At 40.1% G+C, this 27,955-nt stretch overlaps 1 protein-coding gene across 2 annotated transcripts; it reads right to left on the bottom strand.

The window, feature by feature from the left end:
• Positions 1-350: 350 nt before the first annotated feature.
• Positions 351-22,075, bottom strand: LOC308096238 (serine/threonine-protein kinase 38). Of its 2 annotated transcripts, none has more exons than XM_080443589.1 (14): positions 22,007-22,075; positions 18,542-18,678; positions 14,697-14,748; positions 14,030-14,152; positions 12,939-13,022; positions 12,277-12,400; positions 11,494-11,648; positions 9,511-9,622; positions 8,875-8,936; positions 8,186-8,303; positions 7,371-7,494; positions 6,243-6,338; positions 4,304-4,398; positions 351-3,879 (listed from the first exon to the last, which is right to left on the bottom strand). In XM_080443589.1, the coding sequence occupies exons 2-14, from the start codon at positions 18,670-18,672 to the stop codon at positions 3,740-3,742; spliced, it is 1,416 nt and encodes a 471-aa protein (XP_080299715.1). In that variant the 5' UTR covers positions 18,673-18,678; positions 22,007-22,075; the 3' UTR covers positions 351-3,739. The 2 variants fall into 2 exon arrangements, with proteins under 2 accessions (XP_080299715.1, XP_080299716.1); XM_080443590.1 differs by having other exon boundaries at positions 9,520-9,622.
• Positions 22,076-27,955: the final 5,880 nt, after the last annotated feature.

Below are 27,955 nucleotides of genomic sequence, written 5' to 3'. Positions count from 1 at the left end.
ACGTCATATGACAGTTTGAGAGATTTTGTGTTAAAATGAATATCAAAAAATCTTTTTTTGTAATTACATCTAAGGCTTGTGACAAAAAACTGCAGGATATTTTGTGGAGAACTTTTAACCCAATGTCCACAAGGGTATTGTCTATGCAACATACCACATACCATTTATTTAGCTACTAAGCTTTTGGCATGTGATTTTGGACGGGGCCATAGCCATCATGAAATGCAATGAATGTTTGTGTTAACATAATGAATGTGATTACTTGAAATTATAGTTATTGATTTGATATTATGGAACAATATATAGCCTTCAGTCTCATGCAAGATGAAAGGAAAAGACCAGTTAAAAAAAAAGTGTACTTTATTTAGTGCCGTTTCACTCAGCCAACATGATAGTAAAGGTGTGAATATTTGCTACTATCAGTTTAACCAATCTGCCATTAACAAGCTTGAGAAACATGCACTGATGTAACTCTAGCCATTATCAACCACCAATCATTACTTTGCATACATACTGTATAAACAACTTAAAACTTTGAAAAGCAGTTGCTCCAGCTATGTCAATACTGATGTATCGATCAGACAGCATTGTTGGTCTCATGGTAACAACTGTTAACAGACAAAAATGTGAAACACCTCAGGACTTTACCTTTGGATTTCTTATTAACAAACCCACAAAGTAGGAATATGGAAATGTCACAAAAAGTGGAAAATGCACACAAAAACATCAGCAGTGAAATTACTTCATTTCTTAACTTACATAACAAGTCTGCCCTGGCAGAGAACCTATGGTGCACTAGTCCTGCATGTACAGAAACTATTGTTACACAATTGAGAATCCATGGATGACAAACGATGTGGGACAATGTGGTTAATGCATAATATGGCTCATCACTAGAATGTGACAGCCGTGTAATTTTCCATTGTGAGCCATGTGGAACTGGTTTATCCTGCTATAGTAGCTCACCGTCAGGTGTGTAGTTCTGCCTTGAATGGTTGTGAAAGGATCACATCTGTGGAATTCTTAAGATAGTCTAAAGTGAAAGTTGATGTCCTAAAAAAATTGTGGACAAAATGAATCAATTGGATAATTAAAGACTCACTGAAGAGGCAGTGCTCAAATTAGCCACTGATACACAAAGCTAAAGCTCACACATTCTTATGAACAACCTTAAGACTACATTGCCGAGCGGTGTACTCAGCGTGCAAGCATTCTAAAATGTCAAGGGCAACCATTCATTTAGACATTTTACAAAATTGGACACAAGTTAATAAGTGCAGCGTAATTCATTGTCAAATAGCAGAAAATGTACAACAGAACACCCACATGCTAATGAAAAGAAAACAGTGGGCTAAATAATGTACACCCACCCTCTCCAAATCCCTGTTAATAGTTCACCGCCTTTTTCTTCCTTTTAGTTTTGGTTCCCACGTGTGCGGTATGTGGGACACAAGCATAGCGTAACGACACGTTTGAGTGACACAAGTATAAAAGCAGTGCAAGGGCTAATCAAACAATCCAAGCATTGCCACCATCCTCACCAATAGTTCTAAAGCAAGCAAACTGCACACCAATCAATATAAATACAAAAAAAGTGTTATTCCAGGAAGTCTTTAGCAGTTGGCTAACTCAATCCACCTACAAAAGCTTTGGGTAAAGCATGCAAGCAGGATCATTCCAGCATCGAGCAGTCCAATTAAAAAAGTGAGAAACCAGCCTCATAAAAAGAGCTCCATTGTTGTTAGTCTAAAATGCTGTGTATTACAATAACAGTAATATCTACACACTACCTGAAATTTGTCGTATTGTGCATATAAACCTACTATTAAAAAGGAGAGAACAAAGACACTACAACATCACTTGCGTGGTTCAGGCTACATTCCATTCAACCAAACAGCATTTTGGAATTATTGTGGCATCACATCTAAGTCATTCTCTGCAGATCTCAGTTTACATTCATTTCTAATGACAGCATTTATGATATTATGGCCCTGTGGTTACAGAATTAAGAAGTTGAGGATCTCCAACTGAAAATGAAGGACATTACTTTCAACAATATCTTGGACAAACACATTGCAGATGGTTTCTCAAAAGCTGAGAGATAACGACCTTGCCCTCAGGAAATTAAGAGTTAGCTTGGGGTCAACAGAGTGCATTGACCCTGAGTGTATTAAATTCTTGCTTTCTTCTTTTCCCCCTTGGTAACATCAATACCATGCATAGAATTACCAGGCTTTTTCAGCACAAAATGTTAACGAGTTGCTGGTGAAGAAAATAATATGCAGTTAGAAAACAGCAGTTCATGGTTCGCGGTCAAGCGTACAATATTTTTATTATTAGGTCTGAATCACCAGCCGTTTTCTTTTTCTCAAACAAACCTGATTCAGACTCCAACTAATGCTTATGGACAGTTAGGGAGTTATGGCTGAGCGCAAATGCAATAAATATTCCAAATCATAATGAATAATTTCTGCGGGGTAGAAAAAGGCTGTGGGCTAGACTAGCACCCTCAGATGGCACAAAAGGTGCTACAGTTAACATGCAAAACAGTTGCTTATCAAATTAAACTCCTAAATCTTGATGTATCTGTATTGTCTTAACCACTTTCACCCCGGCGACCCTATTTTGGGCACGTCATTATAGGAGAAATGTCCAAAAACGTTCAAAAATAGTCGTAGCACGTCACAGTGTGATGCATTGAGGTTGTATATCAGCTATTCTTGAAAATCTTTGAATGGGGCTGAAGTGGTTAAAGGTCTGGCCATCTGAGAACTTGGTGGTTCCACGTACGTTCTATCATGATGACTATTGCTATACATCAGCACAGCTACAGAACTATTAAGCCATGGAAGGTACTGTATAAGACTTAGAAGACAATTACATAGATTACAAACAGAGCAAGTAGAAACATAACTTCAGTATTTGTGATTCATTCAGCTCTCATTGTCTTTGGTAAGAAGTCATCTTAATAAAACCAGGCAAACTTAGGCCAAGTTGGAAGCACTTTTCTAAAAGATACTTCAGAAGAGAGCTTGTATGAAAAACACACTTTTTTTTCTTTTGAAAAATGAATTTGGACAGAATCCCCCCCTCCCGCACCAAAAACAAAATATATATATATATATGAATTTCACAATACACTCCAATGTGCTGTTTTTGAATAAGGAATTCAATTCCTACATAATATGTAAAGTGAAGGACAGTCCAGAAACAAAAACAAAGATTCCTGTACTGAAAAGGAGAAAAGCCCTTGTGTAGAACAGCGTGCCATGTATCAGTTCCTTGCTGGTCCAACAGCCTGTCAGACTTCATGCTGGTTTATGGAGAAGGAAAGTGAAGGATGCTGGTACCCTTTTGTCAAAGAGAAGGATTGACTGAGGTCCGTGGGTGTGGTAAAAATAGGTACTAAGGCCCTAGTGTGACAATATTTTTTCACCCCCACCAAGTACACACACGTTTGTCCATACTGACGTGTTTTGATAGACTGGAAAATAGAAGAGGGCTTCTCCAGGTTGCATGAAATTGCATGGACTCTTGACAATGACAAGAATCCTTGTCCATTCAGCGGGCAAAAGAATTGGAGTAATTCTCCATTTTAACAAGCCAGAGAGGCGGGCGACTGCTCATTTCCACCCATGCTGGGTTCAAGTTCTTTACAGAACTGAGAACTAGTCGTTAGGTTTTCTGTGGTGGTATTATTGCTTCCACACCAGTCTGGGGGTCCAAATAAGAGAGGCGTTCATCGCTTCCCTGACTTCATGTAGGAGGGGATGGCCCCTCGTGCGGTGAGGCCTTCAAAGCGTTTGTAGGTGTAGTTGATGAACACCCAGTCCTTGTTCTTCAGGTCAGCCTCAGTTTGGTTGGATACCACTGGTGCGGCTGTAAGGGAAAACAAGATATTTGGACTTTGGCCAACTGGGACAAGATTACAGCAGAATAAGGGATGTTATTCATTAAATGGAAAACAAGCTTACATTATTGTTATACTATATTATATTATTATACATTATCTTACACTATTATATTTATTATTATTGCTACTACTTGTATCTCCCTCTCTATCTCTCCTTCTCGCTCTCTTTCCCCCCCGACACAGTCAAGGCAGATGGCCACCCATCCTAGAGCCTGGGTCTGCCTGACGTTTCTTCCAGTTAAAGGGGAGTTTTTCGTTGCCACTGTTGCAAAAATTGCTTGCTCAGGGTGGGACAATGTCGGGTCTCTGCTCTACATGTAAAGTGTATTGAGACAACTTGTTGTGATTTGACACTTTAATAAAATTGAATTGAATTGAAAGCTTGCAAACCTGTTGGCTGGAGGATGTCTGAATCAGGGAATTCGTCAAAGTTAGAGGTGTCGTCGATGCTTTTGATCTCTATAGGAATGGCGGCGGGTCTCTCTCTGGAAGTGTAAAACAAAGAAGAAAATGATCAAATAACTTCTGTGATTAAAAAGACTGCTGAAAATGAGACGGAATAGTCTTTGAGATTGTGGAATAGGTGTCTGGCTCGAGAGACTAGGAGTAATGGAACACCAAGTGTCTTTATGGAAACATTTAACTTCCGCCGATGTTGTTGTGTTGCCGAGTTAGCATCGCAAACACAAACCTGACCTCCAAGACCTGGGGCCTATTTCACGAAAGCAGAATTAAATTATCCTGGTTTAAAAGGCAAATCCAGGTTTGACAAGCCTGCGCTGTTCAGCCTGGTTTATTCAGTTCCACGAACGCTAAGCCGGGCTGAGAAGGAGCGGCTTTGTCGAGCCAGGATCGTTAAACCAGGCTGAATGTGCGTTCACGTATTCCTATAAAAGACCATGAAAGTCGATAGCAGAATCCTTGAACTTGACCAATCATGGAGCCCAAAACCAGAGTGGCGTTCTTCTCTGTGGCTGAACAGCAACACATGGAATCATACAAAGAAGTAAAATGTATAATAAGCAAGAAAGGAAACACGGCCGCAATAAATATAGATCCAGGGAGAAAGCATGGCAAAGTATTGCCGACAAATTGAATGCACAAGTTGTCCAAAAATATGCAATTAAAGGTCGGGGGTACGGGGGTCCATAAGACCATTTTTTTCCGGGCTTGTAGATCTTCGATTTTCGCATAAGAATTGAGTAAGTGTGGAAAAACTCATTGGTTTACGATTGGAGTCATTGGACAAACAGCTATTTCACAAAACTTTAAGAACAAGGCACTGGATAAATAAAGCTTGGCCGGACCAGGCTAACTTCACAGCTAAATTGCCATGGTAACTAAGGTAGGATTGCTTCAATTTTCTTTCGTGAAACAGAGTCATGGATAAACATATGCAGGTTTACTGGCTAAGTTAATCTGCCGAGATAACTCAGCTTTCGTGAAACCGATTCATGGCTGATCCTGGATAATTTAAGCCAGGATAGCTGATTAAACCCGGTTTATCCCTAATCCAGGTTTCGTGAAACAGGCCCCTGACCTTCTAAGCTGCAGTTGATGAATGTGTGAAAGCATCTTATGTCACATCATCATTAACCTAGACGCTTACACACAGTGGTGGACAAAGTACTCAACACCAGTACTTGAGTCAAAGTAATAAGCTGCTCTGTCTGGAGTACTTACATTTAAAAAGTATTTTAGTATTCAAAAGTACCGGTACATGCTTTAAAAGTACTTTAGTATTTTTTAAAGAATAAATTACAAACATCCATGCAAACAGCCCGAGGTGAAAAAGGTGACAACATGTTTTTTTCGGTCACACAATTGCCATATTTGGATTAAAAACGTCTATTGTAGCTGAAAAGCTACAAGTTTGCATGTCTGTACAAAATACATTTTATTTGTAATACCAATGCATTGCTGTATTGAAATTTAGATATTGATCAAAAGAATTCAAAGATTTTCCAGAAATGTTCAAAGAATATTCATCAATAATAGTGAAAATAGCAGATCTACAAGCTGTTATTTTCAACATTTGCGTTGTGAGCTTGTAGATCTGCTTTTTTTCACTACCGGTATATTTGAAATAGGGCTTAAGTTGTTAATTCATTATGTACTTTTTCCCTTCCTAGAAATGTAGTAGTCAAAAAGTAAAAGTTTTGTCTTTGAAATGTAATGGAGTGCAAGTCATCAAGTATCCACAAATACAAACACTCAAGTAAAGTACAGATACTAATAAAAGATATACCTAAGTACAGTACTATAGTCAATGTAATTGGTTACTGTCCACCGCTGTCATTAACCTAGATGAGTTACACATCAGCCACACCTGATATGGTCGTAGTCGACCGCTTCAAAGAAGGCGTTGCTCTTGATCTCTGCCACGTTGTTGGCCCCGATCCTGTGGTCCTCCTCACAGCAGAACCTAAACACAGCAGAGGGAAGATGTCACATCTCACCAGCTGACCCCAATATAAAGCCAGCAATTGAGTACATGCTTAAAAAGCTGCTTCTTTTTTCTTTCTTTTTTTACTGAATTTTGGGGCTGCTCCAATTAATGAATGAATAATCAGCTAATAATCAAAAGTGTAAAATAGACAACCCATTTAGTTAGACCTTAAGCCCATTTTAAAAACGGCATCTAAAACCTAACCTAAAGTTTTCAGGGGGAAAAATTCCTGTTGCTATATACATAGCAACATCTAAAATGCTTTCCCGGTTTAAAAAAAGGTATAACAACGTATAGGCTTTCCCGGTCTTAAAGGGTTAAGCCAAAGAATGTATGCATGCTTTGCAGGATGGTGTTGTGCGCCGAAAATAGCAGACCTACAAGCTCACAACACATTAAATCCACGGCACGTGGTGACCTTATAGGTCGGCTACTTTTCGACGTGCGACATCGTTATGCGACAAAGTATGAATCGAGCTTAACCCATTAAGACCTGGAACGCATCTGTGTCACTTTTCTTCATTTCTTTGGCTATTCAAAAATAGCAGATATACAAGCTCATAGCGCGGCACCGAGTGCCGCGCTATGAGCTTGTAGATCTGCTATTTTTGAAAAATCGTAAAAAAAAAAAAAAATCTATTTAAAAAAACCTTTTGCTAGGATTTAGAAAACATTTTAAGAATTGAACTCAGGCCTTAATGGGTTAATGGAACAGCTGATCAGATGAGGTCTCACGACTCCATCCCTCCAATTCCCCACACAGAGAATCCCAAAACATTGGAAATTGTATTATTCCGATAAATGTAATGAATTGCTTGACCTGCTGTTGGACTCTGCTCTCAGAGTGTAATGGAGGGGTGCATCTAGAACTAATAATAGAGCAGGTCGGTGCCTTGCATGGTTTCCCTCTGCCATCGGTGAGTGAATGTATGTGCATTACGTGAAGCACTTGGGATAAAGAAGGCGCTTATATAAATGCACCATTTACCATCTATGATCAAATCCTACCTGAGGATGAGGTCCTTGGCCTTCTCCGAGATGGGCACCTCAGGAGGAAACGTCAGGGTTTCCCTCCAGTTCATCACCTTCCTGTAGGTCTCCTGGGGAGTCTCTGAGCAGAATGGAGGGTAGCCTGGAATGCGGCACAGCAGTATTATAGTTCACTACAACTAACCAATAATAATACTACAAATAAAAACCAATGACAATTTAGGCATTTAGCAGACGCTCTTTATCCAGAGCGACTTACAGTAAGCAAGGTAAACACATAAATCAAATGCATAGAGACAGTGTAGTGCCTCAGTAATCTAGAATCATAGGTAAACCAAGAAACTAGAATCATAGGTAAACCAAGAAACTAGAATCATAGGTAAACCAAGAACCTAGCATCAGTCTGAACAGTATAATATCAAAACATAAATAATCTGTTAATTGAAATTATACAAACTATAGGATGCCAGGTCAACAAATGAGCCTGGCATCTATCTAAATAACAGGCTATCTAAATGACATTTTAACCTTTGCATAAGACTGCCTGGTCGTCAAGGCTAGATCAAGTGCTACGATCAAAACTATAATAACCTTGGAATGCAGCACACAACTAAACAGAAAACAAAAGCTGAATAGATCTCAAAATCAGCTGCTGTCAAATGACATCATTTTCCAGATCTGGATATTGTGAAGAGATCTAATCATTTTCCATGACAAGCCATTCATTTCCTCATTTTTAAATGGGTGACTACGAGGGATGAAGCTATTGCTGTCAGAGTTTCCAGAGGGTGTGGGGAGTGAGAGAGATGACTCATTTTCATGGTGTTTCTTACCTATCAGCATCTCATACATGATGACGCCCAGGCTCCACCAGTCACACAGCTTGTTGTACCCGTTTTGCATAAAGACCTCTGGGGCGATGTAGTCAGGTGTTCCCACAGTGGAGAAGGCCTGACGGAGAGGCAGAAGAGAAGAGGTATGATGAAAGAGCAGAACAGAGTGTGACGTAAGGACATTAACTCATTGGCCGCCATTAACGCATTAATGCGATCTAATAAATAGTGCGCTTGGCCGCCAAGATCGCATAAATGCGTTCTATTGAGAAAAAAAAAAAAAAAAAAAAAAAAGTTTAAAAAAAAAAAAAAAATTTAAACATTTTTTTTTTAAATTTGACCCTAAGACCTAGGAGATATGATTTTTCGAAGATCTAGACTCCTATCCACTTCCTTGTTAACTTAAAACTTAAAAATTCTGTATCTTGGCTCCTGAGTACTTTTTGTTTTTCAATTAAAAATCTCTGGCAGCCAACAGCTAAAAATCTGAAATAACTCTGGCAGCTGGTGAGTTAACAGCAAAATGGCACAGTATGATACAATTAAAGAAACGTTCTTGAAATAACACTAATAGCCCATCTACAAAAATGTTGGAAAATAAAACCTTTAAATGCAACAAAGTGTTTAAGCAGTACTAATGAATTTCAAATGTGTGGAACTATCAGCAAATTTTCAGATTTGAGACCCACCAGCTGTCTCCTGTTTCTCTTCCATGTCTCTGCTTTCCTCTTCGAGTTCATGTTCTGCATTGCTGTGAATAGAAATACTCATTTGTAATGCTCCTAACTCACTACATTCATTTTGTTTAATCTAGATACATGTATTACACAATTATAATATGTAAAAACAACAAAAAAGCAATATTTGTATGAAGCAACTAACTGCCAAACCCAAGTCTACATTTAACATACAATAATATTCAACATTAATCACACAACATGGCAATAATTTGAAATGACACACCACAAGGTGTCATGAATCTATACAAGTGGTTAGTATTTGAGATTATATTCAAATTTCAGAATCACAGTGTGTTCAAGAACAGTGGTTCTAAAAGTGGTGTCCCGAGGGGCTTCCAGGGTATACCCAGCAAAATGAATTACTATAGCTTCAAAATTCCTTTAATCAGATTTTTTTTCAACATGTCACAATGTGACGCCTCTGGAAAAAGAAACAAAGCTGTTTTCACAAAATATTATCAGATGGGGGTCCGTGGACAAATACATATTAATTTGGGGGTCCTTGACATGAAAAGGTTTGAGAACCACTGTTCTAGAAAGAGTTAGTGTAAAGAGTAATGAGTAATGATTGGAACGTTGCCTGACTTTGCTTACTGAGGTCACTGGGGAGGCTGTGGTTGAGGTTCTTGTAGAACTCTGTGCGGTGAGCCCTCTTCAGACCGGTGCACAGGCCAAAGTCAGAGAGCTTCACGTGGCCCTGCAAAAACACCAAAGATCAGGTAAGCCAGTGGTTCTCAAAGTGCATTGTGTGCTTGTAGATCTGCTATTTTCAAAGGAATCTTTAAAGATTTTGAACAATTTTGAACAACACAAATCTTGTTGAAACAATAAAGGAAGGTAATCAGTGATGTGAATGCTGATAATGACAACTTTTCACATAATAACCGCCTGCTTTCTGCCGAGCAGCCCAAAAAGGCTGCTGGTGATAACAGTCGCTCACAATAAAACGAGTGTGCAGAGTGTGGACGCATATCTGGTGAGTTCGGTCTAACAGTTTTATTGATGCGCTCGTGTTTGACCGCATTAATCATGAGATTTTTTTTTTTTAATTGTCGCAATAAGGGGTCCGTCAGAATCCTGGTCTTCTGGTATGCTCACCAGACGATGCAAGTAAAATGGGGGAGGTCAACCTCTGCTCCCTTTCGTGTGAACAATGGCGTCCGCCATGGGGGGATTTTGTCTTCTTTTCTCTTTAATGTTTATATGGATGATTTATCTTTATCTAAACGCATGTGATACAGGGTGTAGGGTTGGCAATTCACTAATCTATCACCTTATGTATGCGGATGACTTGGTCATCTTTAGTCCATATAGTGCTGGTCTTCAACAGCTTCTGAGTACATGCTCACAGTATGGTGTTGATTTTGATATAAAGTACAATGCTAAAAAGAGTAAGATGATGGTTGCCGAAGCAGAGAAGACAGACAGTCAACCTTTCCTGACTTCTATCTCTCCGGCACTGCCCTTAGTGTCTGCTGTGAGATTAAATATTTGGGCCATATAATATCAAATGACCTCTCTGATGACAAGGACATAATGTAGACAGCGTCGGAAGCTGTATGCTCAAGGGAACATGCTGTGTCGCAAATTTAGCATGTGCTCAGTACCGGTGAAGATTTCACTCTTTAAATCTTTTTGTACACCTCTGTATACTGCCCACCTGTGGTGTCGCTACAAGCAAGGTAGCATCAGACGACTCACAGTGGCTTATAATGACTGTATGCGGCTGCTGCTGAGAGCTCCAAGAAGCGCCAGTGCAAGCCAGTTGTTTGTTAGTGTTGGGGTGCCCACCTGCTAGATTTATGTGTAGGGCATCGGAGTCAGTAAATGACATCATTGCTGTCATAATTAACCCCTTAAGTAGTTCTGTCAGGTTCTCCTCTAGACTGTGGAACCATTGGCGCACTTTTGTTTGTTTGTTCGAAACTGAACATGGTGGAAGTCTTTTTATTGTATTTCTTTTTCTTTTATTGTTATGTTTTGTATGGTGTTTTTATTGTGATATGGATCCCCCTCCGTCTGAAATAAAGATTGAATTGAATTGATAACAGGAGAGCACACACAGAGGTTCACATCATCTCCCACAGATCCCCTCCCTGCTGAACAGGCACTCTGACCAACCAGTAGGGGCTGCTAGTGCAGCAAGGACACAATCACCTGCCATATTCCCACCTACAAACACTGGCAATTGCTCATTGGAGCTCCCAGCTAAGCTGGAGACAACAGTGCCGGGAATTGAACATTGGCCTCTGTGGCGGTGAACACAAGTGGTTCTTAAAGGGGGTTCCAGGGGGTCCTCAGCAAAATTTGTTAATACAGCATTAAAAAAATTGTAACCTCATTTTATGCTACAGCTATTCAAAAATAGCCGATCAATAAGGTCACAACACGTCTCATACTATACATCTGCTATTTTTTAAGACATTTTAATAATACTGAAATACAAATCTATTTCAGATGGGGGTCCGTGGCTTAATACATATCAATTGGTGTGTCCTTGACATGACAATATTTGAGAACCATTGGGATACAGTCACCATCCAGATGTTCTGTGTATCTCATTCTTACCCTGGAGTCCAGGAGCAGGTTGTCAGGCTTGATGTCCCGGTGGATGAAGCCCAGCTGGTGGATGGAGTCTATGGCCAGCACTGTCTCTGCTATGTAGAACTGGGTGGCCTCTTCTGTCAGAGTGTCCTTCTTCATCAGCAGGGTCATCATGTCACCTACAGCAGGTCAGGACACAACAGTCACATTCTGAATGACATTCTAAAGATAGATATCTGATAATATGAACGAATTAAACTGCCTATATTAAACCGTATATATTTCGTTGACTTGGGTGGACCAGGGCTCTATACTAGGCCAGCTACCTTTGTCCGACGACAGCAGTGGTAACCAACCTTTTCAAGCCCATGAGCACTTTATATTCCAATGTGTAAGCAGAGATCTACCACTACAATATGTTCCAAAACCCACCATGAGTAAGACATCATATTTACTTTAGCAATTTCTGACAGGCTCAATCAAGAGTCCGTCGCCTCCTCTCCTAATACACAAACCTGTTTGTGATCGACTGTGACAGCTTTGAAGAGCAACATGTCGATCATGATCGACCGGTTGGTTACCACTGCTCTATAGTATACAAAATCTCTTCTGATTAACAAGCTCACAATGCTTCACAACGTGCAGTGATGGACAAAGTACTTGTGCGCGAGGTGTGACACTGGCACTCAACCAAGCATTATTATCCTTTAGAGAAAGACTGTATGGAATCCAAATGACTGAAATCAGTTGTGGCGACTGAAAACTTTAATCCATGTGTTCTGTTGAGGTTTCCTGCTCCAACGTTACCTCCTGGCAGGAACTCCATGATGAGGTAGAGGTTCATCTTGTCCTGGAAGCTGTAGAACATCTTCACAACCCACAGGCTGTCCGCCTCCACCAGGATGTCCCTCTCGGCACGGATATGGCCCACCTAAACCAGTCGGTCAAACACACAAGCTCAACTCAGGGATTCCGCCAGACCAGTTCAGTCTAGGTGTACCACTGAGACTGAATTTAGTAGTGAGCTAAAATAGCTTACAACTTGAGCTTATAGATCTGCTACTTTTGCCATTTTTGAACGTATAAAATAGGGCTAAATGGTTGTGAATCAGCAGAAAGAGAATTCACCCGGAGTCACAGCAGACTGGATGTGCATAGTTTATCAAGTTAATGTGCCACAGTAGCAGCCATGAGGAATGCATTCAATTGCACACTTAGCTCTTGTCATATATCTTACACAATATAGCACCATCCTATGCTATTCCGGGGAGCACTGTTGCTGGTGATGGCTACAGTTTTCTCCACTGTATACTCTATGATAAGATTGGTTGGTCTTGACTCTTCTCTGGCTGAGAGACACGATAATCATTGGTGTCGCTATATCTATAAAGCCCAGACAATCATCATAGGAAGTCACTGGGCTAAGGAAGGAATCAAACCGGCGCACGACCAGTGCACTGCCTCCTTACCTGTTCCTTTTCCAGCATGTCTGCCTTACGGAGGATCTTCATGGCGTACACATGGCCTGTATCCTTCTTCTGAACTAGTCGCACCTAAAGGCAAACACATGGATGGATACAACTGGGAGTTTAGCTAGAACTCCACACAAATAGGAAGCATGCTACACATACTGTACTTTCTGCTGCTTTTCACGGCCAGGTTCTCTCATGTAGGAGTTGCAGTCGTAACATTAAAATTAAAAGGAGTGTACATTTATTGCGACTCATTTCATCACACGACTCAGCCCCAAGCAATATTTGGAGCGCCACAATGGCAGCTTAAAACAAAAAGGTGCCAATAATCATTGCACACTAACAACTAAAATGTCACATGTTTCAACACTACCACTAGTATCACAGCTATTCCTCATCTCTTGGATTTGATAGGATTTTATACAGTCCAATACTTTAATCCTGGTAGTTACGATCACCAATACAAGCTCATGAAACTCCTGTACCTGATTCATGTCATTGACAAACTGCTTCGATGTAAACTTTTTATGCGACCTGAGGCCGATTCTAAAAACGGCTTCTAAATCCTGACCTAAGTTTTCTGAAAAACTTCCGATTTGAATTAAAGAATTCCACCCATTTTTTTTTTTTGCTATATAGCAACAGCTAATGTTACACAAAGGTGTTCCCGGGTTGAAAGGTATAACAATGTATAGGTGTTCCAGGTCTAAATGGGTTAACAAATACAAATGTAAATTCATGCTTGTTCTTGGTTAACGTTCTGTCCAGGTGTTACTCAACACACAAAACCAACTTAATGAGGGAAAAAAAGGACAAAGACTAGACATCTTGTCTAAACTGGTTAGTGATATTGTGAAACTGTCCATCACTCCCGTTTTGAGTTTGGCTCACATTTTCAGCCGGCTCCGTTTCCAGTTGTGCCATGAATATTTCAGTGTAACATCTATCAGTGTACTTTGACCTAAAAATGCATACATTCAGGTTACACAAAGTTCCTTGTCAGTCAAGTTTATTCTTTCACTGTGTCGGAGATCTAAGGAAACCTAAGGAAATTATTTCACACCACGTTTATGTAAACAGGTTCTCACCTCTCCAAAAGCTCCTCGGCCAATCACCTTGAGGGACTCAAAGTCCTCCAGGCCGAGCCGGGTCCGTTTCAGGCGTAGGAACTCCGTCTCTTTCCTTGCATGTTGAGAACGCCGGATACGTTTCTACAAGCCCACAGAGCAATAATTGTATAAATGTCATTTTTGTTATTCTATCCAAAACAGTCAGTCAACAACTTGAAATTTAAAACCCACAAGCATCAAGAAACTTTTGCAATTTTTTTCTGTTGCCGTACACAGATTACCATCTAAGAGTATACAAAGGTACATTTATAAACTCTCAAGAGTGAATTCATCCTTCAACATTTTACAATACATGCAGTTGGTTCAAATAGCCTACAGCCTGCACCATGCCCCCAGTGTTCAGTTAACAGCTGGGCGACAGCATTTCCTAAAAATTGTCTATCAGTTAGCAACATGCTTGAAAATTAATCATAGAACTTTATTGCTCAACCATATTCACACAGTGCCCATTTTGTACTTATGTCCTTTTCGGGGGATGGGATCCTGGAATGGGGAATGGACCGTGAGTGGACCCAGTTCCCTGAACTGACACCAGTCCACCACAATTACACAAACCTCTAGGCACAAGGTAATTACAATGAGTGATGAGTGGATCCTTATTTGAAAACAGGTGGTTCACTCTCACCTCTTCATCAGCCAAGCCTTCTTGATCCATCACTTTCTCCAATTTCAGCTGCCTAGAATACAAGAGTACATACATGCACAAGTTTCAAAACAGAAACTTAAGAGTTGAGTCAAACTACTGCTAGTTTCATTTCTAGCATTGCTCTCGGTCCCTAGGAATAGGGTTGGGCAATTAACCAAAAATATATCGAAACCGATATTTAGAACCATTAATTGACTTAATGTTGCTCATGTAGGTTAATCGATTTATCGAGAAGCAGGGTTTTTCTCTTCTTATTAATCAACACAATAAATAGATTTTTTATAATCGACTAAATGAATTAATCTGATTAACAATTCTATTATACTTCATTGTACAATGGTGGCTTCAAAAAAATGTGAAGAGCTCGTGACGTGTTGTGAGCTTGTACATCTGCTATTTTCACTTTTATTTAAATAATCGTTCATTAATCAGAATTGAGGTAAGAGTTTGAAATAATTCCCCACAGTCCCTAGGACCATTGCTAGCACACCAGAGCAATGCAGTTGGTAGGAACTACAACATCTGAGTAGTAATGCTGTTACACAGTAATATGACCTAAAAAAAAGTTCAGTTGAGGAAATCTTCCTGTATGGTGTTGCTGAAAGTTCTCCCCATTAAGGCAACAGTCTTTTAGTATGTCTTTTAGTTTAAGGGATTTGTAGCTCCCCTGTTCTTCATTAACAACTCTGATGTTGAAGTGAGGCCTCATACAACAGCATATAAGCCTCTAGTGTTGCTACAGTGCCCAAGTGGGTTTGCATGAATGTCACTTCTTTCTTGTCAATGTGTCTCGTTTACAGTCATTTACCAACTTCCTATTACCACCAACTGCCGCACACACGAACCACACCCTCCTCCCACTGGCATCAACTGAACTAGCATTGCTCAACGGCAAGCTATTCAGTGTACACTGACTGTTTCACCCCTGCCTGACTCATGCATGGTACAATTCAGTGAGCATTTCTGGTTTTGTGGTCATTTAAACACAGGGTCGGTTCCACATATAGTCACGACTAAACTCACGGCACATTCAACAACATAATCCTATCAGCTGGCCAATTTACCCATCATGTTTACATGGCCAGACTGTAAATTAAAGTCAGGTCTATGCATTATAAGCACATTTATAATGAATGATAATGCACTTATAAGGCGTTATGACACTTGTTACAAATGTTTATAATCATGTATGACAACTTATAACATTGTTTATGCCGTATTATAAGTGCTGGTGCTCAGTGGAACTGGACATTATAACAATTGTCTTTGTTATAAGTTGTTATGCATAATTATAAACCTTTATAATGAGTGTTATGACGTGTTATAAGTGCATTATTAATGTGATTATAATGCATTATAGACCCAACCTTTATCTAAAGTGTTACCTGGTAGTGATGTGCTGTTCTGCTGAGCTTATAATGCATTATGACCAGCAGCTATAATACTTCATTAACCTTGTCATAAGTTGTTATGCATAATTATAAACATTTATAAAAAAGTGTTAAGAAGCCTTATAAGTGCATTATAAATATAATGCATTATAGCTCCAACCTTAATATACATATATACGAATGGTTGTTTACTGTTCTAGAGCTAAAATGATGGAGTCATGATGGGGTTGTCAAAGAATTCTACAAATAATTGTATACCTTGAAAAGAGCATTGCGTCCACAAGGCTCAAACAGGAACATGACCCTCCATATACTCAATGTAAGAAAACCAGATCATGTATCTCCACCTAACTCATTACAGTGTGAATTCAAGTGTGACATTAGCATGCTGCCTGCACACCTGTCAAAAGGCAGATATATGATAATATCATATATCGGCCTTTTGACAGGTGTAACACTAATATCATCCCGTATAATTATGTCATTTAGCCTTAATATATTATATTAAGGCTAAATGACATAATTATACGGGATGATATTAGTGTTAAGGGTTTGTGGTCTCTGTTCACAGTGTCTAGTTGAACCAATACATAGTAAACTCATTTATCCATTTGTTACTCTGCGAGTGTACAAATGTAAAATATGTTGAGTTAAATTCCACTGGTTATTACCGTATATCAGAGTTAAATTAACACTGGTTATATCAGAGTTTAAATGAACACTGGTTATATCAGAGTTAAATGAACACTGAGGGTTTAGGTTTTACTGTAGTGTACACATCGGTGTGGACAGGAGTAGGCAAAGCCAGTAAGCTACACACTTGAACTTCCATTTATACACCGTAATGTTATTGACAGTGTTTCAATCTCCTATGGCAGTGGTTCTCAAACCTTTTCATGTCAAGGACCCCCAAATGAATATGTATTTGACCATGGACCCCCATCTGAAAATACTTTGTGCTAGAGTTGTTAAAACGTTTAACTTTTTTTTCACGATTTAAACTACAAGCTTACAACATGTTGCATCGCGATGCGTTGTGAGCTTGCAGATCGGCTATTTCCAAATACAGGATACAGGTTTAAAGTAGTTAAACTGATTTTTATACTATATCAATGTGAACCTCTGCCTCAGTCTGAGGTCCAGAGCGCTCTGGAGCAGGTTTTCATCATCGATCTCTCTGTACTTTGCTGCATAAAATGTTCCCTTGATCCTGACTTGTCTCCCAGTTCCTGCTACTGAAAAATATTCCCACAGCATGATGCTGAGACCACCATGCTTCCTTGTAGGGATGGTGTTGGCCAGGTGATGAGCGGTGCCTGGTTTTGTCCAGACGTTACACTTGGCTTTCCGGCCAAAGAGTTCAATCTTTGTTTCAACAGACCAGAGAATTCTTAGGTGCCTTTTGGCAAACTCCAAATGAGCTGTCATGTGCCTTTTACTGGGGATTGGCTTCCGTCTGGCCACTCTACCATGAAGGCCTGATTGGTGGAGAGCTGCAGAGATGGTTGTCCTTCTGGAAGGTTCTCCACAGAGCTCTGTCAGAGTGACCATTGGGTTCTTGGTCACCTCCCCGACCACGACCAATCTCCCCCAATTGCTTGCCCAAGTGACAAGCTCTAGTAAGAGTCCTGGTGGTTCCAAACATCTTGCATTTACGAATGATGGGAGACGTTTGTTGGGACATTCAATGCTGCAGAAAGTGCTTTGGTAACCTTCCCCAGATACGTGCCTCGATACAATCCTGTCTCAGAGGTTCCTTTGACTTCATGGCATGGTTTGTGCTCCGACATGCACTGTTAACTGTGGGACCTGATAGAGACGTGTGTACCTTTCTAAATGATGTGAAATCAATTTAATTTACCATATGCAGACTCCAATCAAGTTATGGAAACATCTCAAGGATGATCAGTGGAAACAGGATGCACCTCAGCTAAATTCCTAGCAAAGGGTGTGAATACTTATGCACATGTGATTTTGTATATATATTTTGTTATATACATTTGCAAAATAATCTAAAAAAACGTTTTTTATTTTGTCATTATGGGGTATAGTGTGGAGATCTTTTTGAGTAGATTTTTTTGTTTAATAATTTTTTTTAAGAGGCTGTAACATAACAAAATGTGGGAAAAGTGAAGGGGGTGAATACTTTCGCAAGGCACTGTATATTTTAAAGCGAACATTTTTAACTAAAACTTTTGCTTCTGGGGGTCCCTGTAACAACATATTTTGAGATGGGGGTCTGCGGCCAAATACATATAATTTTGGGGGTCCTTGACATGAAAAGGTTTGAGAACCACTGATATACTAGCAACATAAGTTTTTCAAAAAACTGTTAGGATTTAGAAGACATTTGTAGAATCGGCCTTAGGTCTTAATGGGTTAATAGTCCCATCTCTAGCCCATTCCAAACCAGAAATGGATTTGCGACATTACCTCATTTCCCGTTCCTCGTGCTGGGCGATGAGGTTGCTGTAGAAGTTCTCCAGCGTTACTTTGGCCATGGTCACACGTTCCTTGGTGTGGTTACTCATTGAGGAGCAGGAACTCTGGCCCGTCATCGCCATGGTTACCTGGAAGGAACCCAAAGAGTACAAACTTAGCCTGACGACCCTCACAGCTGATATATTACTCTAAAGAGAAATAACTTTTATTCAGTTATTCAGGAAAGAGCAAAGAAAGGAACTAGCGTTAAAAAGTAATCGTTCTAGTGTTGCAGGGATCTTTTTTCAGTGCACTGATTGAAACTTCAACTTTGAAAGCATGATGCTTTAACATTTAACATCAACATTTTTTTAAACAGTAAGCTCAGGACTAAAACATGACAGGCCTCTTTGATTAACTGACTGACTGAGATCTGTTAGGAACTTGGTATTATGGCCGGCATTCAGATCACCTGCAAGTGTAACAAGACAACATATACAGACATCCACAACTTGCACAATAGACATACAACACACTGGTTATACCATCTCTTCAGCACCTAATAAAGTAACTCAATGACCATTAGTCTAGTGGTTTTCACATGCCTGACAACTGGAACACGGCACCCTTGAGATGGTCAAAGATGGGATAAGGGGGGTCTGGGGTAGACCTGACACAGCACTAGAATAAGAACATTGCACACTGTCTGATGAGCTATCTTTATATTTCTCTAAATGTCAGACAGGGCAATTCAAGTATTAGAATGATCGACTGGCCACTGAAAGAATAAAGGACTAAGGACTAATATGCGTCCAAGAGCTTAACTGTAACACAGCCGAGACAATAATACTGAGACAGTGCAGTTATGAAGAAGAAATTGATTGGCAATTGTACTAGAGCCGCTGATGCTTGCAGGAACAGCAAGACTGAGCCTGGGTTTTACGATGCGGTCCAATGTGGCTCTAAACTATAACTGAAATGTAGCCAAAGGCTGTGACTAGATTTATTTACAATTATTACAAAATCGCCTATCGCTATCGCTATCAAATTATTAAATGCATGGCCTGTTTTCGCAATTGTAAATTATCTATTTTTTTACGATTGTAGCATTGTCAGTCATTTCTGTGAATATTTAAGTTATTTGTCTTATCTACCCTGTGCAATTTTTGTTTACAAAGCCCAAAAGGCAAACATAACTGAAAGTTTTGTTAAATGTTCCAACGTTCAATGACACACAATTAAATCGTTAATCACAAGTATTTGTACGACAATTAATCGTCAACTGAAATGTCACAACCCTAGCTGTGACGTTAACAACTAAGTCAAACTAAAAGGATGATGTGTGTCTGATGATTAAGATCCCACATGAATTAATAATGTCCATTATAACCACGGCATGGAAAAAGAATCCAGTGTTTACACAGTGTCTTGTTTTGCTCATGGCGTGAAATGGAGATAACAACACCACACAAGTAGAGGTATGCATAGTTGTAGCTGAGCCCCCAAAATGCTATATGTCAACATCAATTCAATGACTAACATCTAGGAGAAGCATAATGCAGGGGAAGTGAAATTGCTGTAAAAAAGCTTTCAAACACACGATGAACAGTGCAGTAGTCATGTATGACAATGTGTTAATCAATAACTGACCTTCTTGACCGTGATCTTTGACCTATGGCCACCAAATTGCACCATATGTCAAATATTGAATTAGAGATATCATACACGACCGTGTGCTTTTTTTGATTATGTATATTGAGTGACTGCAGCATACAGACAGACATACTGTTACAGTAGTGATAACAGTTTAGAAAATGCTTCTCAGTAATGTCTTGCAACAAATAACTATCAAATAGGATTGGATTATTATAGGTCATTATTGTAAGCAACATGGTTAGAACTGGCTAGGCCAACTTTATGAGCCTTAACAGATAGATTACTGTAAAGTATAGGGATGCAACAGTTAATCAAAATAATCGATTTAATCAATTAAAATGGGGAAAAAATCAATATTGTATCATATAAAATAATCAAATTAATAATATATCCCTATTTTGGCCATGTCTTTAGAGTGGAAAAGTTTCAAAACATTTAAAAAATAGTGAAAATAGCCAAGCATTGCGTTGTGAGCTTGTAGATGAGCTTGTAGATCTGCTATTTTCATTATTATTGCATGACACTTTTGTGTGATGGTATATAAGGAGTACATAATATTAGCTTGTACATTTGGTTTAATTTTTTTCTCCATACAATATTAAAATATATGCAACAATTATATACAAGAATAAAAACGATGATTACATGAGGGGCACTGGCTGCGACAACATAGTATAACATTAGTTTTAGTATCAAATGTCAAAATAACCCACAGATGTGCAAAATAACCCACAGATTTTGCATGCAAGCTGAAGAGAGAAGCTGTAATGTAGACAAGGAACAATTGATATAGACAACAACAGTGGTGGAAAAGGTACTAAATTGTTTTACTTAAGTAAAAGTATCAATACTGCTATTTAGAAATACAGTTAAAGTCCGGAATTCAAAATTGACTTGAGTAATAGTACAAAAGTATTAGTATCAAAATGTACTTAAAAGTACCAAAAGTAGAAAGTACTCATTATGCAGAATGTCCCTTTCACAACTTGTGTGTATGTATAAAATGTATTAAAATCTTTTGATCTACAAGCCAACAGTGAGCTTGTAGATCTGCTATTTGCAAATGGCCGAAATGTAAATAGGGCTGAAGTGGTGAACAGTAATAATAATCTAAATCTACAAAGTAACAAGTAAATAAAGTTTTAATACAATTGTAGTGGAGTAAAAGTACAATATTTCCCTCTGAGATGTAGTGGAGTAGAAGTAAAAGTATTGAAAATACTCAAGTAAAGTAAAAGTACTTCAAATTTGTAATTGTAGTTACTTTACACCACTGACCACAAGACAGACTAGACTACAGTACACAATCACACACCGCAGGGTTGTGTTGTGGCACCAATACGGTTGGTGGTTCAATTCCCGTCCATAAACGAAACCAGCGAGCAAGTTTCATCATCAAGCGATGATACATACAGCTGGACAAAGTTGTTGGGTTAGAATAGACAGGAGGCTACGTCCACAGATAGCTTTAGTTTGGAGGAGGAAAAAATTTGACATAAAAAGGTTAACCCGATTTCATAAAGTGTGTGTTTATTTTTCGCCGTGTCCATTTTAATATAAACCAACTTTACACCGGCTCGCTTGTTAGCTAAAGCGAGTTGGCTAACTTTAGCTGCGCTGAAAAGGAAAAACTTAACCAGCCAACGTTAGCTTCTAAGCTAGCATGGCTAACTTGCCTTCAACACTGGCTTTTTTACACGTTGCGATGCGGTTCTAACTCGTTCTTTTTGCACGACCGGCTTAAGAAAAAGTCCAACGCGTTGCCGTTCATCCCCTGCTGTTTCTGTTTTGAACACTTAGTTTGATCTTTTGTTCTCTTACCCTCGAAGGACCTCTTGTCTGTTGATGTGGATCAGCCTGCTTCACTGTTCGTCTGTCTGACTGCTTGTCTGTCTGCCTGCCCGTTTCTGTCTGTCTGTCTGTCTGTCTGCCCCTTTCTGTCTCAGATACCACGACGCCCTCGGTGGACAAACACCGCAAATGCAACACACGCGTTTTTTCTTAAAGGAGTAGTTCACCCAAAAGAAAAATTACTTTATTTTCTATCTATTACACACCCCATGAAGCCTTGAATTCATGGAGATTTGTTTTGTTTTAAAGACAATAATTTCATGACCGACGGAGTCTCCTGTAGGAGAGTCGAAGTGAGTCTCCTATTGACCGATGACCTGTCATTAAATTGTTGGCTTAGGAATGTGACAATAACAAAATCTCCATGAATTCAAGGCTTCATGGGGTGTGTAGGCCTAATTGATAGAAAACAAGTCATTCTTTAGATAAACTACTCATTTAAAGGAGCACCTAAACCCCCATTTTGAACCCTATCTTCATATAATTGGTCCTCACTTATAATGCTCATTATAAGATGGCATCATGGCACAATGTCTTTTTTGGCTGATATTAGAGATGTAACATCATAGAGGAGTTGGGATGTTGACGGAGAAGTGGATATGTATTATACATATACTATAATGTATATACATGCTAGTATATAAGTAATGTATTTACTGTATGATATGAGTGAGTGTATGTGTGCTGGATATATATGTATTTACAGTACGTATATAATATATGCATGTATAATGACAATTATTGGTGTGCCAGGGTGGCACACCAATAATAACACTGCCTGACAAGTGGTTTGTGTTTTTTGTGTTCTTGTTTTGTAATGTCTTATGTATTGTGTTTTGTTGTTTAGTTTAGTTTAGTTTAGTTTAGTTTAGTTTTGTCTGTCTTTCGTTTTCTTCTGGCTGTTGCGGCTATTAATCCTTCCAGTGACATTTGAACACTGTTGAAGCCTTGAAGGGCCTTGTGAAAAATTAATTATAAAATAAAATAAAAACTTGAATGAAAAGATGGCACAATTTCCATCTACTCACTCTAGGTCTCATTGGTAGGCTATTGGGCTCTCAACCAAGCCAGACAACTATTACACAATCTCTGTTTTATGACGGAATGCAATTGAAAATTGTGTGAGTCAACAGTCTGCCTACCAATGACATCATCAATGGGGATTCCAAGCAAATTGCCAGGAAACCACAGCCTTTCACTTCTGGCAAGTTAGCATGCTGATATAGAATAGTCAAGAATGAAAAGTTAAAAAAAAGAAGTTTGAAATCTTGTTTGGAATCACAAAACTTGTGTACCAATGATGTCACTGGTAGGCAGGTTTCTGAACTGTCCACTGTCTTGTCTTGGTGTGGTATTACATTACATTACAGTCATTTAGCAGACGCTTTTATCCAAAGCGACTTACAATAAGTGTATTCAACATAGGTAGGGAACGAAAACTACTAATCACCAGAAGTCTTTAGTGCATTTTCTGCAAAAACAAGCAACCAAGAGTATACCGCTAAGGTAAAAGTGCAATATATCAGCTACCTATTTCCTTAAACAGATGAGACAAAATAGCTAAATCAAATGAGCATGAGCTAAAACAAATAAGTGTATCGACTAAACAAGATCCAATAAACAATACAACAATAGAAAACAAGCGTTCGTATAACTAGTTAACAACAAGTAGGTCAGGCAGAGAGGAAGGGTAGTGTTTCCTGAAGAGGTGGGTTTTCAGCCTGCGGCGAAATATGGGCAGTGACTCTGCTGTCCTAACATCAGTGGGAAGTTCATTCCACCACTGTGGGGCCAGAACAGAAAAGAGTCGTGACCGTGTGGATCGGCCAGAAGGACCCTTGAGTGACGAGGCAATCAGTCGCCCCGAGGTGGCAGACCGAAGTGGTCGGGCAGGGGTGTAGGCATCGACCATAGCCCGGAGGTAAGAAGGAGCTGTTCCTTTCACTGCCCTATAGGCTAGCACCAGGGTTTTGAACTGGATGCGAGCTGCTACGGGGAGCCAGTGTAGAGAACGGAGAAGGATGGTTGTGTGGGAGAACTTGGGGCGGTTGAACACCAGACGAGCCGCAGCTTTCTGAACCAGCTCCAGAGGTCTGATGGCAGATGCCGCAGCACCAGCAAGGAGGGAGTTGCAGTAGTCCAGGCGGGAGATGACGAGAGCCTGGATAAGCACCTGGGCTGCCTTCTCCGTGAGGAAGGGGCGAATCCTCCTGATGTTGTAGAGGAGGAATCTGCAGGACCTTGTCACTGATGCGATGTTTGCCGAGAACGTCAGTTGATCGTCCAGGGTCACACCCAGATTCTTCGCAGTCCGAGTTGAGGTCACCACAGCATCATCAATGGTGATGGCCATGTCTCGGTGCGGACAGCCCTTCCCCGGGAGGAACATCAGCTCGGTCTTGTCCAGGTTGAGCTTCAGGTGGTTTGTCGACATCCACTCCGAGATGTCAGCCAGACAAGCAGCAATGCGTGCCTCCACTTGGGTATCAGAGGGGGGGAATGAGAGGATCAGCTGGGTGTCATCGGCATAGCAGTGGTAGGAAAAGCCATGGGAGTGGATGACAGCACCCAGAGATGTAGTGTAGAGAGAGAAAAGAAGAGGACCCAGAACCGAGCCTTGGGGAACCCCAGTTGTGAGCCTGTGTGGTTCTGACACAGACCCTCTCAGCATCACCTGGTAGGAGCGACCCGTCAGGTAGGATGCAAACAGGGAGAGTGCAGAGCCTGAGACACCCATCCCCTCGAGGGTGGAGAGGAGGATCTGATGGTTCACCGTGTCGAACGCTGCAGACAGGTCCAGGAGTATCAGAACGGAGGAGAGAGAGTTCGCTCTAGCGGCATGGAGCGACTCCGTCACTGCCAGGAGGGCAGTCTCTGTCGGGTGACCCAATATGTTGTTGTTGTTGTTGTTGTTGTTTGTCTCACAACACATGGTGCACAAAGCATCCACATAATGTTCTCATGAATGGGGAGACCATACTTCTTTCAATGAGTTAATATTAGTAAATGTCAATATTTTCTGGAATGTAGCATCAAGGAGTCCTGGAGTTTGAAGTTGAATGGGCTTATAGCTATAGGAGTCTGTCTGATCATATGAATATACAATATTGAAAGTCTCACTCTAGGCTATGTATTGTATTCATATGACAATCATCTTGACCCAACCCTTGATTCGTTCAATTAATGAGACACTGTATTTTAGGTTGCATCAGCCAAAGGCATAACATTGTAATAGACATTAGCAATGAGAACAGTTGTTTAAACATCCAAAACACACACTCACTAACATAAAGGACCTTCTCACCTTGTACTGAGCAAAAGAGACAGGGAAGCCTTCAACAAACAGACAGTATTGAGCAGTGTTTCCCATGAACAATGGGTCAGGGGACCCATTTTTTGTGGGTTGCGAGTAAATGAAACCCCCTACAATTTACAAAAAATAAATAAATATATATATACATATAACCATAAATAAATAAAAACGTTTAAGAAATAGTGAAAACAACTGATCTACAAGCTCACAACACGACTTGTAGATCTGCTAATTTCACTATTAAAGGGATACTTCACTTTAGGGCCGGGGAAACATTTAAAAAATATATTAAAAATAAATGAAAAAAGTAATGGAAAATTCATGGCCCCCTCACGCATTAGAGTGTCCTACTAATGTGTGAGGGGGCCTTTATTTTGCCATAACTTCTTTCATTTTCTTTTATATATATTTTTAATGTTTATTTTATGTGAAAGTGAAGTATCCCTTTAAATAGGGCCTTCATAATGTGTTTTCGAAAGTTTGGGTCTCTGGGGAGGCACCAAATGTATCTTTTGGGTCTTGCGCTGGAAAGTTTGGGAACCCCTGGTATAAAGTAGGACCTGTGTAACAGTAGATGATCAGGAGCTAGAGTGCCTCAAAGCCTCAAGCCCTAGTGATCTGCGATGTGCCATCAATAACCACATTATTTTATTTTAATGTATTCCCCCCCTCCCTTTTTCTCCCAATTGAGTTATTCTGTCATACCCTTGTACTGTAGTCTCTTGTGGCCGCTGAACTCTACTGGTTAGTTGGTTATGGAAGGAGTAGGCGCCGGCGAGGATGTGTCTCCTCCGATACACGTGCCGCCACCACCAGTCCACTTCTTTTCATCTGACAGTTACAAGTTTACAGGTACATGCTATTCTTCTCAGTTCAGCTCCCCACTGAACAGGTGTCCTAACCAACCTCTACGAGTCAGTGCAGCAACAGAGTAGGTGAACACAGCCAATTATGTTTGTAGGAAATGCTTGGCCAAGTCGGATGCACTGCAGAGGATTTGATCCCCTATAGTCTCTGTGGTTTACCCCTGTGTCACCCGAGTGCCTATAACCAGTTGTTCTAATCTTGTATACAGAAGGTCCAGGGGCCTTAGGCAACAAGGCTCCAATTTTCAAGAGGGCCCCTCCTGACCTTTGGGCCCCTGTGCGGCTGGGCCTGTTCAGGGAACCAGCTCTCTGCATGCAGTATATCCTGGATTCACTAGATAAACTAGAACTCCACCCAAACATTGTTCAACTACTCAATGCCCCGTCTTCCACCTCTAGATGTACTCCATCTTACAACAAAGATATTTCATGGTATAGACAGCAGCCTGTAGTCCAGAGGTTCTCAAACCATGGTTCTGGACCCCAAGTGGGGTTGTGTGAACTTGAAGGTGAAGGTGGGGTCGCACATTGACCACTGAAAGAAAAAAAGTATCCTACCCATTAAGTCTGTTTTATCTGTTTTTAAAAAGAAGCGTAGCCTGTGAATGCATTTCCATTATGTTTTTATTTTTATTATAGGTTCTGGCAACATGTCTAACGCTATTCTGTAGCTTCAACCTTTGTTGATAAGACACAATATCAGCAGAAATCACGGTGTTGTAAATGTATCTTTTAATACATATTTCTATTCAAGGCTGTCATGTATGCCTTATTTTTTTATATGCTGTATAAATCAAGTGTGGGGTTGCCAAATAATTTCCCCCCAAAAATGGGGTCCTGGCATAAGATTGTTTGAGAACCAGTGGTGAACAAAGTCAACCCCAGTACAAAGGTCAAATATTACTCAACTGCATGTGAAAGTTGCTCTGTCAAATCTCTACTTGAGTTAAAGTACTGGATTACTAGTGTAGTAGTGGTTAATGTATTTTTTCCCCTTCCTAGAAATTTTGTGGAGTGAAAGTCATAAATATCCCAAAATACAAATATTCAAGTAGCCTAAAGTAGGTTACAGAAAATGTACTTATTACAGTACTCAAGTAAATGTACTTCGGTACTGTCCATCACTGTTGAGAGCCCCTCTATAACATATGGCATGGGTCTTCAACAGGGGGTCCAGGATCCCTAGGGGTCCTCACAGTTACTATAGGGGGGCCACCAAATCTTTGTGTGATAGAAATGTTTTGAACCGTAGCAGCCCTATTCTGGGGGGAACATTCGTCCCCTCGGAGAGGAAAAAATAAAGAGCAGTCCGAAGGTCAAGTTTAAGTATTGAAGAAAAGATAATGTGTAAACAAACAAAACACATTAACTTACGCAACACTGATGATAGTGCTGTCAAACAAGTCTATGAAGCGGTTATGAAATCTATGAACATGTTTAATCTGCAACACAATTTTATACAATTAAGTGGGGGGTGGACTGGCCCTGGCCCCTGCTTTATCTCTCTCTCTCAGCTAAGGGTCCTTGGCCTGAAAAACGTTGAAGACCCCTGAAATATTGACATTGATGTCAAGGGATCTGTATGCAGTTACCACGATTACCCACCAGGCGGCTCGACAGCTTGATGTCAGACAGATAAACACATTTATTGCAGTTCACAATAGATACGTTCTCAGTTATTTTCACATATGGAAATCCATAGCGTACAACCCACAACGTACCAAGGTTTACTACTAGATA

The sequence above is a fragment of the Gymnoscopelus braueri genome, assembly GCF_963280865.1.
Source record: "Gymnoscopelus braueri genome assembly, chromosome: 12".
NCBI classification, from domain to species: domain Eukaryota; kingdom Metazoa; phylum Chordata; class Actinopteri; order Myctophiformes; family Myctophidae; genus Gymnoscopelus; species Gymnoscopelus braueri.
This window is presented reverse-complemented; position numbering and strand designations above follow the sequence as displayed.

Excerpts from the sequence above, each read along its gene's own strand:
- LOC308096238 (XM_080443589.1), bottom strand. The coding sequence starts at position 18,672 with ATGGCGATGACGGGCCAGAGTTCCTGCTCCTCAATGAGTAACCACACC. Across the intron at positions 14,153-14,696 it reads AAGGCTTGGCTGATGAAGAG|AAACGTATCCGGCGTTCTCA; the intron begins GTGAGAGTGAAC and ends GTGGGCTTGTAG. Across the intron at positions 4,399-6,242 it reads GTCGACTACGACCATATCAG|AGAGAGACCCGCCGCCATTC; the intron begins GTGTGGCTGATG and ends TTACACTTCCAG.